General features: G+C 41.6%; 1 protein-coding gene across 1 annotated transcript in view; it reads left to right on the top strand.

The window, feature by feature from the left end:
* Window positions 1-5,922: 5,922 nt before the first annotated feature.
* The window catches only part of afap1 (actin filament associated protein 1), a 77,397-nt gene continuing 68,241 nt past the window's right edge, over window positions 5,923-15,078 (top strand). Inside the window, exon 1 of the mRNA XM_079184475.1 lies at window positions 5,923-6,094. Coding sequence (XP_079040601.1) covers window positions 6,058-6,094 — 37 coding nt within the window. The 5' untranslated portion in view covers window positions 5,923-6,057. The remainder of the gene's footprint in view (window positions 6,095-15,078) is intronic.

Here is a 15,078-nt window from a genome sequence, read left to right as displayed (position 1 = left end):
TGTACACACACTACAGCTTCAAACTTCAGCAATTATTTTGCAGAAATATGAGCACATTTGCCTTCTCTGGCAAAAGTTTCAGGGTTGGGACCAGTCTCCCCATCACCGGGGCCAGGGAGGCCCACACTGCCCGCTGATGTGCTTGGCATGGGCTCATGCTCACACAGGCAGTCGAACACGGTGCATGCCTCTGCTTTCAAGTGGATGTTATGCGTTGCCAGATGTTTCATGCCATATTGGCACCGGTTTTTGGTACCCAACCCTAGTGAGGAATGCCACTTTCGTCTGCCCATGAATACATCCCAAACCCAACCTGCCATTTGTGATTTCAACTCAGTGGTGTTCGTCTGGACGATTATTTTCTGATTGGTAAAGTGGGTTTTAATGGAGATCAATTCTGGAGGTTTTTTGGGTTCAGATAGCCCACCGTTTGTTTTGACAGGCATATCTGAAAGAATTGTCCCACAATCTTTGTGTATGTGTGGCCCTTTGCTAACCTGACATCACCAAACCAAAACGAGAATGTGAATTAGTTATTATTTTAAAGAGCAAATATAACATGAGTTGCCGATAAATCTGGTTCTCAGTCAGGCCCTTTTGGTGCCTGTTGTGCTGAACTCAAGGCCATTTGTTGCTTAGAAAATAACCAGCAAGGCCATTGGCGGCCATACTGTCAGTTACAGTATGTAGCAAAAGTACAAAATCAAAACTGCATCAATCAATATTTTTATATTTACTATGGAATAAGTGACGAACAGGAGGCTGGCACTAGCAGTGACAAACCCACTGAGAAATATCTACAGTTCACCTCAGCTCTATGCAGCGTTTTTAGCTTTTTTCCTATTTTGTGTATTTTCTCATTTGGTATTGGTCAGATGATGCTGTTTGTTAGTGCTTTTCAAAAGGACGATATGAGCGTTTTTTTGCTCTGCTATCAATCTGGATACAGGTTGGTAAAGTAAAGGCAACTAAAAGTACTTGGTTACTGTTTGAGATAACATCAAATGAACCAGTGTTCACTCATATGAGATAGAGGTAGAGAGGATTTACAAAGATATAACAACATAATACATAACATAACTTTTGCCTCTGCTTCTCCATAAGAAACATGAAAGACACAAAAACAATGGAGGAGGGTGGAGGATGAGTTAAGGAGTCTCACAGCCAGAGGAAAGAAACTGCATGTTTTAAAATACTGATACTTCTGTATCTCTTTCCAGACAACAGCAGGTTGTGGCTGGGTAGGTTTAGTCTTTTAGTATCCTTTGGTCTGTTCGCAGGCACCTCTTGTCACCAATATCACTGACGCTCTGTAGTTGGGTACCAGTGATGTTCTGGGCACTATAGACCCCTCTTGTCCTAAACTGTGGACGTCCCATGTTTGTAATGTTTCCTGTCAGAATGATTTCTATTTCTCCTCAGTAAAAGTTACAAGAATCTGGCATAGGAATTTTGCCTTCTTAAGTTTTCTTAAAAATACAGCCGTTCATGAGCTCTGTTCACATGATGGAGATGTGTGTCAGCAGGATTTTGTCCCCCAGGTTCCTCTCACAGTCCAAAGACATGCAAGTTAGTTTATTGTTGACTCCAAAATGCCCATAGGTGTGAATGTGATTGTGAATCTGTCCCTGTGAAGGATAATCTGATGGATTGCTGCTTATATTTGTTTTTTATGTATGAATAGAAAATGAATACAGATCTTCATGATTAGGTAACTAAGAAACTAGAATGCGCCAAAATAATACAAAACTCTAATAGGCTTTTGTTTTAATGGGTAAAGACCAGTGTAAACGTAGGTTTAAAAGTAACTTATTACGACGTTACTGCCTTGTAAAAGTACCTTGTTACGTTACAGTGTTACCTACTGAGAAAAGTATTTTTGCGTTACCAAAAATTAAAACCCCTTTGCAATCCCTAGCGCATGTTGATTATATTGTCCAGATATTGCCTACCTTTTCCCTCTACCACTATTGGATACCCTCGTCTACGGCATCTGTAACTCTGCAGGCAAGAATGATAGAAAACGTAAAGAAAATGTTTTTCACGTGAACCGTTATTGTTGTTGGTCACATGACTCACGTACGGTAGTCACATACGTGACACTCATCCTGTTTCCAGTGCTAACCCCTCGTTCCTCCCCGTGTATGCATCGCGTCTCCAGCGTTTTCCCTCGTGTTGTCTCTACGGTTTGTGACTTTGCTTTTTCCTGTTTTTGTATTTTTGCTCGCTCCCTGTTGGAGTCGTTTTGAGTTCCTGGGTATGTCTGTTTGGGTCAAAGTAAAGAACCTTGCCTTTCACCTCGGCTCCAGTGTCTGTCTGCGCCTCAAACGTGACAGAACGATCTGACCATGAAAGACTCAGCAGACCAGTTTTGGGGAACCCGCTTGGCCAGGGGAGGGCCTCTGAGCTAACCAGAAGGCTAACCTCGAGCTAAGCTGCCTTTTCACCCCTAAGAAGAAGAGACATAGGTCCCTGTTTCTGTCTCCGCTGGGCCACAGATGACTCCAGCTCCCCGTGTCCTGTCGGCGGTCCGGCCGACTCCAGCTGCTGCCGCCTCTGAGCCGCAGCTACCTTGTCTGAGTCACGTTTGAGGGGCAGATCAAACGTGACATTTACAGGAACATTATGGTGATTAACCTTTAAGGAAATACAATAATAACCTCTCCCAGTCTGTGTTGAGCCAGGGCATTATTCTTTCTCTCCACACTGTTCCCTCTTCCATTCTCAGGTTCCTCACTGGGAAAGTGCAGTGAAGAGAAATGGAAAAATACAACATTGGGTATCCTCCACTCCCTCCCTTCCTCCTCCTGCCTTGGTGGCAGATGGGATATTGAACTCAGACTGGCTCCTACCCCCGGGGATGGGGGGGTAATCCACAGTTTATGCTAATAGAGTGTAATTAAGAAAGCTGGCCTCTTACTCTCTTTTATTGTTTCTTTCCTTCTCTCCTGTATGTGGCAAAGTGTGACTAAAGCTGTTTAAGACCAACACTGATAAATGGGATTATCGGAGGACAGAAATGTAACACAATTAAATATATCTTTAAAAAAATCTGTTTAAATGACAAGACATTGTGCATTTTTTCCTTAACAAGAGGTCTTTACATAATCCCAGTCAACTGTTTTACATATACCCACACAACAAATATTTTATTGTTTTATTTACTCTTTGTGGGAAGTCATGTGACTTTATTTCAAATGCGGGTTCCGTTGCCTGTCAGTCAGATTCAAGCTGTCACTCACTGCGAAGTCCACCAAGTGGCCTTAAACTAAAGGTCTCTCGTGAAATAAATTTCAGGGCTATAGCAGGGTTTCCGTTAAATTGGTAATTGCCGATTTTGACTGATAAAATGTATTTCAAAAAAAGATTTTATTAGAAACTTGCCGGTAATAATGCTCCGTCATACTAGCTTGGTCTGCGGAGCTAGCTTAGCAGCAAGCTAATGTTATCATGTTCAACTTCCAAGAAGGAGAATAGTGAGGGGGAAAAAACTAAATAAACTGGGTTTTCAGTTGACAAGCTGGTTGAGTGGTCAACATCGGCAAGAAAAAATATTGCCGTTGGTGACCGGGTCGTAATGGTGCCAGGGTTTTCCTTATATGTCCCACAAAGTCGCAACGCTTGCGTGATTTTCACAGCACCTTTGCTGAATGAAAAGAACAGAAAGTGTGTTTACCATGTTTGGCTTTATGGTTACGCTAGTTTCTTTTCCTCTGCTTTGCGTGTTTGTTTGATTCACTTTTACCGAGAAGACCAGGTGAGGTGGAGTTTAACGAGCACTTGAGTTTGCAGTTATTCCACAACCACGTTGTCACGAATTCCCCTTCATATTAATTTGTTTTCATCCTGTCTGCTTGTTTTATTAACTCTCCTGTCATTTCAGATCCTACCATTCACACCCGATCACCTCTCAGTCCCCTCACCTGGTCCTCCACACCCATCTCACCAGCAGCCCATTCCCTCATTAGCCCTCACTATTTAGGTCCCCTCACTTGCACTTGTTCCCTGCCAGATTGTCTTGTGTGTTATTGCCAAGTTCTCCAGCGTCTTTGTATTGTTCTTGATCTGCCTATTCCGACCCTGTCTGCCTATTTTCGACCTTGGATTTATGCCTGCCCCTTATTGGATTTGTTCGCTTGTTTGACTGACCTCCTGGTTTTGACCCTGCCTGAACTCAAGTAAAAGAACTAAACTTGTATTTTTGTCTCAGAGTAGTGCTTTTGGGTTCAAGTATCTGTAATCCTTACACAACGAATTGTTCATGAACAAGCTCCTTTTGTAGGACAAGATATTTGAGTCCCGAAGAGAAGCCGTGATTAGATGCCTCATTTGCTACCTTGGTGAAAAGCCTGACGGTGCTGCAGCTGTCCAAGAGGCCATTACTACAATTGTCCTCAACATCTTTGTGGTCATCAAAGTTAGGAATGAAGGTCTTGCAAACAGGGATAGCCATCGAGGGAGCAAAGGTCCTTTTTAGTATTACGATGTTGTGCATGTGATATTTCAGGTTCACAACTTGTCTACCTGAGCTCACGTTGGTCTGTTTATGTACATGATATAAAGTATAAATCATCTGTAAAATTGTCACAAACTCAGTAAGATATTATTCAACCTCTGAGGTTTGAAAGTGAAGTTATTAAAAGTTACTTTACAAGGCTTAACTACGGTCGGATGCAGGCAGACGAGCTGCCGCTAATAGCGCAGCGGCTAACGTTAGTTAGCTTGTCAGTTATGAACGTCACGTAACTTAACCGATTACTTTAACACACATATGATGTTATAAGATCTCTTATTTGCTTTAACATTAGTATCGGTGACATTCAACTGAGTTGAAACCCAATACTTACATTTAAAAGTGAAAGCTGCCGCTTCTCCTGCTCCCGCATCACTTGCCGCCATTGGCACGCAATGCATCTTGGGATATCCTGGGCCGCGGAGGATACATCAGTTGTGTCCTCTGAATCTGGGACCAGAAGGCTGCATTCGTCGGCTGTATTTAAAGATTTAAAGGAGTCTTCAACAAACATGCGAAATGGGACAGCCTGGTCGCAGCGCTGTGACATAACCGGTCTACGAATGCAGCCTCCGAAGGATGCAGCCCCTGAATTGAGATACACCTAATGTGTGTAATTTAAAAGGACCTTTGTTTCCAGCAGCAGCAGCAGTCAGCTGTTTTGTATTTTGTAAAATATACAATACTAATAGTGATGAACCCACAAAGAATTATCGGACACTGTTAGTACTGTTGCTGTTGTTTGCACTGTTAGCACCGTTAGCTCCTAGCTGCTGGCTCAGTCATCGCCATGTTGAGAGGCAATCCCTCAATCATAGATAGGCTTGGAACTTCAAATGTAACACGTTTAAATGTATAAGCCAGGCTTAAACTCCATTTGGGGTTAGCATTACAATGGGAAGCGGCTAATCAAACATGTAATTAAACAATATAACTAGTGTAATTTTAATATTGATTCACATAATAAAAGAAAATTTGTTTAGTTTGTTTAATGTTATTTAATAAATATTACACTGTCTTCAATATAACATTATTCTGAGTAGGCTACGATTGTAGTAATAAAAGATAAAAATGAACAATTCAAAGAAAAAAATAACTCATGCATAATTTATATTTGTATTTTGATTCTAGCAGGTCGGGTATTATAAGTAATAATGATAGTTAAAATGTGAAAGGAATTGTTTTATTTTCGATGGTCTTTAAATGCATCATAACTATCCATGCAGGCAGTTTGAGGGCGAGAGAGCGCGAGGGCTTGGGAGACATTTGGAGAATCAGAGGGGAGGAGGAAAGAAGAGGAAGGGAGGAGGAAGGAAGGAGGAGGCGGAGGAGAAAGATCCGGAGAAAACGTTTGAAAAGAATAGAGAGACGTTTCAGTGGCCGGCTCACTAGAGAAGGAATAAGTGGAGGCTGAAAGTGAAGCCTCACACGGTTTAACCATTAGGGTCTCTCTGTGTGTGGATTTTACTGGTGCCGGGGAGCCGCTGGGAACGCGCCTGCTCCTGTGTGCGTCGTCGTGCGGATTAGATGAGTTTGACTTCACGATGAGGAGCGAGCCTCTTCTGTTCACTTCCAGCAGGGGTGAGTGCTCCACCTCTGACCGTCACTGTACAGTCACGGTACCGTGTTTTTCACTCACAAGAACATTCCCATAGGGTTAAAGCGCGTGCTAGGAGTTTACATTGACTTGTATATATTTGACTTAACCTACAAAACACAAACATGCCCTCACCAATGTTAACCTACAAACGTCTGTCATCTTTCAGCGCTCACAAGCTGCTAGCATCGAGTAGAGTTTGCACGACCGTTTGTAACTGCCTATATTTCCGCCTCGTTTGCCGATTAATCGATAAGGGTCTTGCAGTGGTCACTTGTAATGTTTCTGTGATATTTTGAATATTGTACTTGTGGCCTACATGTAGTTTTCCCGTGTTCTAAAACTTGTATTTACTTTATTTATACAATGCTTTATTGTAAAATAGATGACGTTTATTTTATTTGACAATATAGTTGGATCGGCATTAGGCAAAGTATCTGTGCCACGCGTGCACACACGCACGCAAACAGAAAAAAGCAGAAATTATCCATTTAGGGTGAAACTATGTAAATTAGCACATCCACGCGACGTTCGAAAACAGCAATTCGACTTTTTTGGTCAGCAATGAGAAGAGCCAGTGGTGGATTTAGGATGAAGAAGTTTCAAATGAACAACGTTGTTCAGTTCTAGTTTGTGTGTATGTGCTAGAACAGGGGTCAACCTTTACTAGCCAAAGAGCCATTTTGCCCTATTTTCCCCCAAATCAAATTCGTCTGGAGCCACAAAAGCTATTTGATATCACAGCTTATAAAGTTTTATATAAAGTTATATAATATATACAAATACTATAGTTTGTTGTATTTATGAAATTATAGAACAAGAATAAAGACAATTCTTGACATTATATTGCTATTTTCAGTGACAGTATCACCTCAAACTCCAAGATAAGAGCCCTTGTCCACTGTGCAAAAAATAAAATAAAAATAACCGTTATTTATTTCCATGTTATTTTTTGTCAAAGCCTCACCATGTCCACACTACTACGTTACCATTTGAAAACGCATATGTTTTGATACGTTTACACTGAACGTCCACACTATGCTGGTGTTTTCGGAGGAGTTTGAAAACGCTGGGGTTGCTTTGTCGTGTGGATGCTGTAAACGCATATACTTGGAAACGATCACGTGTTGATTGGTTACTTGATTGGTTCTTAGCAGTCACAACCTGATTCGTCACACCCCTATCACGTGACTGTTACCCGGAAATTCACAAACAACAGCATTGATTACCGATCGACTACCAGGTTAATTTAACATGGACAACTGGTTACAGGTGTTGCTGACCATGTTGTCTTTAGCAGCTGTTGTCCAGTTAAAGTCTGCATTTTATAATTCTACTACTGCCGACATGCGGAGGAAGCAGCTGTTATTGGAGTGATTAGTGAGCGGCATGTCCAGTGGCATTATCAGACCTATGGAGCGGACGTCTGAAGTCACGGTTAGCGGCTTTGAGGAGGACGGACACAAAACGGAGGACTTTCCTTTCCTTATTGTTTATTTTGTTCTGCACAACTATTGTAAAGTCCACACACATAAAGTATAAAGGAACAAAAGCAGTAATTGCTCTTCAGTAGAACAGAGACTTCAGCCACCAGCAGAGCTACGAGTGAGAACGGAAACAACGAAACCGAGGAAACGAGTGAGAGACGTGTGTTGACCACATTTATGGACCCATAATCTAGAAAACCTTTATGTGTAAGTGTTCATTTTAAAGTAAATGTGAAGTGAGAGAGATAGAGCAAGAGCCGCAGCGCTGTAACTAAGTCTGAAAAGTAAGACTTTCCATGAAATGTGTCTGTTTGAGTTTATAGAGGAAGATTTTAGAGAAGATCTTAAGTATCAAACACGACCTTTCATTATTACTCTGTCGTATTTTTGTAACTTAGCAACCAATCTACTTCCTGTTTACACCGGCACCCACCTGCATGCCCAGTGTACGTGAATAGTCATGTAATATTCGTTTTCAGGCGTTTTAGTGTGGATGGAGATCTTCTTGAAAACAAAGCTGAAACGCCGTGTGGACGGAGACTGACCTGGTTTTATGAGCTGTGCCTTCCATGTAGCACTTCCATTGATTCATTGCTGCGGTCCATGCTGTACAGTACATACACTTGAAGAGTAACCTGTTCTTTGTTGGATGGTAGAAGTACTTCATCTTGTAATTTTCCTGAAAGAACAGAAATAGCATCTTTTGACCAATGGATGGATCATACAATATAGTAAGATTGACCTATACCTTCACTGAAGTGAAGAGTCCAGCTTGTCCTAATCTGGTATTCTTACACACTCCCTTATGAATTATTGTAGAACAACTCACCTTTAAAGCATGTAGGTGGTGCTAATATTAGTTTGATGTATTATGTTTTCATTTCAGCTTTCCGACACAGCTCACTGTTATGACACTGAACTTTGTTTTTCTAGTTTCTGACCTTAAAAACAAGTCTGGTTTCGTTACCGCATCGTTGCTAGACTACAGATCCAGATACATCAACAACACGTATTATGCTTCATGCTTTACTGAAACATAAAATAAGGGATCAGTAGGGTTCTTGAAATGACTCTCATTAATGCTAAGAAACTCTTCACAGCTTTGTCTGGCCTGGAAGGTAGAACCATAGTGGTTCTGTCCTTGTCCCTGTTGGCCTAAATTTGAAATGATACAAACTGTGACTTTCTAGACTTCTCTCTAGTCCGACCACTTTGTTGGTTTTGGATTACACTTTGAGGCTCCCTTAAAAGCTGATTGACTAAATGAATTGGTAAAGCTCTGTTATTATCAGGTCAAAGTCCATGCACCTAAACGGCTCTGTTATAAAAGTTAAAGTTAAAGCATTGCATCTCATCCACATAGTGTATTATTATGATTAATACATTTCCCCGTTCAACTGAAGCTGCCGGTGCCCAGTCAGACATGTCAGAGTCCAGGTCAACATGGGGTGACTCACCACAGCCAGAGGTTTCTCTAATGTGTCCTGCTTGTAGCAGTGAATAGCGTCCTACAATAACAGGACCTCTGCCAACAGCTGCAGGGTATCAGGTGGCCCGGCAGCGCTTCTCTGCCTGCCATTTGCTCAGCTTGTGACAGAAACCTATTGTGTGTTAGGGTTGTAATCACATCTCAGTGGCACACCCGAAAGTAGCAGATCATGTGTTGGTTTGGGTTTAACCAATGTGAGCTTATGACAACCAGTAATGTAAGTAGTTGGTAAAGTTTCAGGTTTGTTTTAGGGTCACAGTTCGGTACAGCGGAACAAAACCAGTATACTTTTCTTTTCATTTATTTTGAACAGATAGCAGTGCAAATACAGACAACATCCTCTTTCTGGGGACTGAGGGAGCATTTTGCCTGCCGGCAACGTTTTGGTAAACATTTTAAATACTTATGTATTACACTGTACAAACAACTTTCCCAAAAGACAACAGGCCACAATAGACTATAAAACTGAAAAGCATCACAAAATACATTGAATAATAAAAAATAAAACATGCGTTAGGAAGAGTGTTGATTGACACGTCTGAGTGACTCACAGGCCAATCAGCTTCTTTTGCTAAATGCTGCTAACAGTGAACAGTTCTTGTGAACTTTGGTTCAGCATTACTTGTATTTATCTACATACGGTGTATTCTGTGTGACACCTGTACAGTGGCGGTCGGTGTGAATTCATGAACCGCTACAGCCCCATACTCCAATGTTTTACATTTTGAAGCAGCTAATCACAAGCATGTCCATGCTCAGAAATATTTTCTTATTCTTTTCTTTAAAGGCGACAAAAAGGTCTAAGAGAAACATGTATGGGACACATTTAAACCCAGGCTAATACAGATAATGACATGTTCTCAGTAGAATATCCAAGTATTATGAATCTAATTCATAATAAATATGTAATCAGATACCCTGTCCAACTAACAGTATGAGAAAAGGGATGCAGTCATGCCAGGAACAGGAGATTCAGTAGCACAAATATGTGATGCTGGGCCCTTGGTGATGTAGTGACATGAGGGTCTCATACAGTGGTGGGGGGGGGGGGGCCAGTGTAAACATAATAGGTGGCGCACGTGAGTTTATGAACACATCCTCCCTTTCTATTGAAGCATATGCGCATCTTCACTGATCTGGAAACAACAGTGAAGCCATTGACAGTTAACATGGGTCAGTAAATGCTCCCTAAAAAGGAATGGTAGTTATTTTCTTGGCGCTGAGATGTGGACACCATGTCGATACAAATGGCCTAAACATCGGCCTTTTTAGGGTTTGAGCTTTAAGAAGGCCGATGTATGTACTGGTCTACAGGCCCTGTTTGCAGCAGCATTGTGAAATGTCATAGCAAACAGGTGTGATTGATCACATTCATGATGGTCCCGTTCTATTTGGTGTGTCACAGTCATTTCTGTGAGCTAGCAGAATACCAGGGGGATGGCCCACCTACATGGAACAGGGCCTTAATTGTGTTTATCCTGCAATGACATATCAAGTGGCTGCTGTGAAAAGGGCCCATTGGACCCTGACCTGCTGTCCTCTCCCTGTTCACCTAAGCCAGGGGTCGGCAACCTTTACTAGCCAAAGAGCCATTTTGCCCTATTTTCCACCAAATACAATTTGTCTCGAGCCGCAAAAGCTAATTGATATCACAGCTTATAAAGTTTTATATATAGTTATATTATTTATACAAAAACTATAGTTTGTTGTATTTATGAAAATATAGAACAAGAATAAAGACAAATCTTGACATTTTATTGCTATTTTACCTGTTAATAGCATTGTAACAATATCAAACTCTTATGAAGAGGAGAAAAAAACTTGCTCAGTTTGCTGCAGCAGTTAAGAAATCGCTCTTTATCGCTCATCTCCAGCTTGATACTTTTCAGCAAATGCTGTGTGCTTGTTCTGAAAGTGTCTTTCAACATTACATTTTTTGCACATATCAAGCATACAGGTAAGCCAGCATCATTGGCAGTGAAAGCAAATGAATATATCCACGCAGAATTAAACTCTATTTTCCTCCGTGACTTTTCTTTTTTTTTATTTATCCATTGATAGTTTTCCGAGGGCGGGGGTCTGCAAATCATGATTAGCCACCTGCAGGGAAAGGCTCTTGACGGATGTAATAGGATGTGTAGCACATTTTAGTTGACAAAATATTGAAACATTTTTATTCACGGTCAGGTATTACTGACCTTGTTGTCTTTACTAGCAGCTGTTGTCCAGTTAAATTCTGCATTATTACGGAGGAAGCAGCTGTTATTGGAGCGATTAGCGAGCAGCGTGTCGAGTGGCGTTATCAGACCTACGGAGCAGCCGTCTGAAGTCACGTTGGCGGCTTTGAGCAACTAATCTACTTCCTGTTTACACCGGCAACCACCCGCATGCCCAGTGTACGTGAATAGTCACGTGATATTCGATTTCAGGCGTTTAAGTCTGGACAGAGATAACTTAGAAACGAGATCGTTTAAAACGAAAACGTATTAGTGTGGATGTAGACTCAGGGAGCCGTAACAGAGGGGCCTGAAGAGCCGCATGCGGCTCCGGAGCCTCAGATTGCCGACCCCTGACCTAAGCGGATGGTGCAAACACAGCAAGCTGCTTCGGCAAGTCAAGCATCCCTTTCAGCAAGTCCTTGCTCCGGAGCTCTCCCACTTAAGGCGGTGCCATGTTTTTGGGGCAGAAATGCACAAGTGTTTAAGTGTTAATTGCCATTTATTATTACAGCTTTCCTCTCGGAAACCCTGAGTCAACGAGCAATTAATTGGGATTGTGATGTGGGCAGAATGGGTACATGGTGTCACCGTTCTAGACCTTCTTGGCCCATTTGGTTCTGCTTTAGAGTTGGGGGTCTCTTTGTTCTGAAAGTCTATTCGCTCCAATCATAGCCCTGCCGGCCTTCCCCCGTGTCAATATTCTTCTGGAAAAACACAGGGAGAACACACAGGGATCTCGTCCCAAGCTCCAGCGCTATTCAGAAACTGGCAACTGGCCTGTTGACTTCAGCATCATCATCATCACCCAAGCATTTACCTTTGGAATCCTGCCTCAAAATATACTATAAAAGTAACAGTTGAAATAGTCTTGATGTTACCTTGGTAATGTGGGTCCATTAAGAGAGGATCATTTCTGATGAGGCATCTTTAATAGGCTTATTGTTGTAATAGGATGAGCCGGTTAGCTCGTTAGGGTGTCTGTCTGTCTTGGACAAAGCTTTTAGGATTACATGACCAAAGCTGTATTAGTGGCGTGCCATGACGGGGTGTGGTGCAGCTAATGCCGAGGGGCTGATGTGGAGTAAAGTGGGGGGGGGGTCTCTGAGATTAAAGGAGGTCCTCCGGTAGAGAACAACAAAAACATGTGAGAACATGATATGTTTGTTTTGTGGTGTTCTGACTCGCATGGATGCTCATGTCGGTGTGTGCCAGTGTGCTGGTTAGAACTGGGCCGGTAGATTAAGAGACATGGAGCTGCCTTTGATAGAGATGCACAGATTGACCGGTTCTGACCTGCCAATTATGATTTCTTTTACTTTTTTTTTTCTCTCTCTAAGAACTATCATTGACAGCATACACAAACATTTATATAACTTTTCTGGAAAATTGAAATGCAATTGTGTATGTTCATAAAAACAAATAAGTATTGCATAACTTAAGTTTTCTCCAAAAATGCACCAAGTTACAGGACTTTCTCTCAATACAAATATCTATCAAATTATAATAAATTTCAGATCAAACAAATCTCAAAATACAAGTGCTCCAGGTCTCTACACAAATAAAGTCCAACTGAAAATGAATTGCAGTATATCTCATTTCATCTTACGTTCCCAGACGAAAACAGGTGCAACATATCTACGAGTGGATTTGGGACCTGTTAAGATCCCTTTAGTGACTTCTTTCAGCAAAGCAGTGATACATTTAACCACTATTTGGGCATATATTAGCATTAGCATACATTTTATATGCAACTCCTGATACAATGAGTAACATGTAATCTAGCCACTTTTTGAGCAGGCTGTAGCTACTTTCCATTTAAAAAAGGTATCATGCTTGATACATTTTTTTTGACAAACTCACTTTGAAGCACTAGCAGAGCTGAATGCAGAGGAATCGGTTCATAATGACGTCATACTAAATGCTGGCCGTCTCTCCAGAGTGCAACCAATTTGGCACATGCAGAGGGGCAAAAAGTGCGTGCGTGCGGCATCGGGCGGAACTCCGCCGTGCGCGATACAGAGAGCAGAGGAGAATTGTAAACGCGCGACCATGTAGAGACAGAAATGACATGCTGTCATGTAAATAAGATACATAACATAAGGCTATTTAGTTTGTTTAATAAAGAACACGGTATAGACCTGTTCTATAGGAAAGGGACCTTAATATATAGAAAATAAAATTAAACAAAATTAACTCAACCTTCAAGGGGTTATAATATAATGGTAGGGGAAACACTGGTCAATACTTTATTCTATCTGCACAGAGATTCGGGGACTGTGATAAATGCTAAAGTGTATCACACTCTTCTGATTGCATAAACAATTCAACCATTTTTTCTCAGAGTTTTTATACATGGAATATTCTTTATACTATGACAGCTTTCCTAAAATTACATTTAAAAGATTGGATAACATCCCTGTGCTTATGGTATTGCCATATATCTCACTATAATCGTAACCCCTGTGTCATATGACCTATCATATCGTCAGATTCTTGCCAAATCACAGCCGTACTTCTGGTGACCTTCTTACCCTCTCTGACTCAAAAAACATGTATCCTCTTACAATCAATTACATAATGTGTTAACAAATACCAACGTGTATATGGGAACTGACAGAAATGGTAGCACACTTTAAATGTATTGTTGCGGAGCCAAAAGGTGCTGTGAATTCTTGCAACCAATGTAAAAAGCTAGTCTGGAGACCTGCATTCATGGTTTGGCGTTGATATGAAAGGCCGAGATCATTGGTATCCAAGATACTGTATGTCCAAACAGTCCCAGTACACAGGAAGGAACACTGAGCTGATGCTCAGGGAGTGAGACAGGGAGGTGATGCCATGATGGTTAATAAAGAGGCAGTGCAGTTCGTTTACACATTATAAAATGAACTCTGCCAAACCTCAAACTTTAGAGAAAGCTTGCAGTGATTTTAATGACATAATACTGATTTTCTAAGGACAGCAAAAAGAAGAGAATATATTTGTGTGGATGGGGCCTGATACCTGTTAGGGCATCAGATTAGGGCTGCAACTAACGATTATTTTAATAATCGATTAATCTGTCGATTATTTGTTCGATTAATCGATGAATCGGATACAAAAAAAAAAGCATTAGTTTCTAACCCTTTTTTCAAAAACAGAACTGACAAAACAACAAATTCACAGTGCAAAAAATCTTCAGAAAGTGCACCAACAGGTTGCTCGAACATCCCTGAGCTGTTAAAGTAATAATTTAAACAAATAAATGGACTAATATCAGGAGTGGGGTTCAGCGGGTTACCCACGCCTCTCGGCCAAGGGTAGACACACGCTGATCCACTCAGTGTGGTGCGCGTGCAGCCCCGGACATCTAAGGGCATCACAGACCTGTTAATGCTTAATCTCGTGCACTGAACGCCACTTGTCCCTCTAAGAAGCTGGACGCCGACCGCACGGGGCCACGTAACTAGTTAGCATGCCGGAGTCTTGTTCGTTAATGGAATTAACCAGACAAACCGCTCCACCAACTAAGAACGGCCATGCACCACCACCCACAGCATGGAGAAAGAGCATCAATCTGTCAATCCTTTCCGTGTCCGGGCCGGGTGAGGTTCCCCCGGCCGTCCCTCTTAATCATGGCCCCAGTTCAGAGAAAAAACCACAAAATAGAACCTGTAGCCACACTGGTCATACAAGTCCACGCTTATTCCTGATGTTCACGTTTATTATTGTCCTCTCATGGAACACCGGGAAAACTAGAGACACAAAACAGCTTCATGTACAAACAACAAAGA

This window comes from Pholis gunnellus, assembly GCF_910591455.1.
Source record: "Pholis gunnellus genome assembly, chromosome: 23".
Taxonomy (NCBI): Eukaryota; Metazoa; Chordata; class Actinopteri; order Perciformes; family Pholidae; genus Pholis; species Pholis gunnellus.
This window is presented reverse-complemented; position numbering and strand designations above follow the sequence as displayed.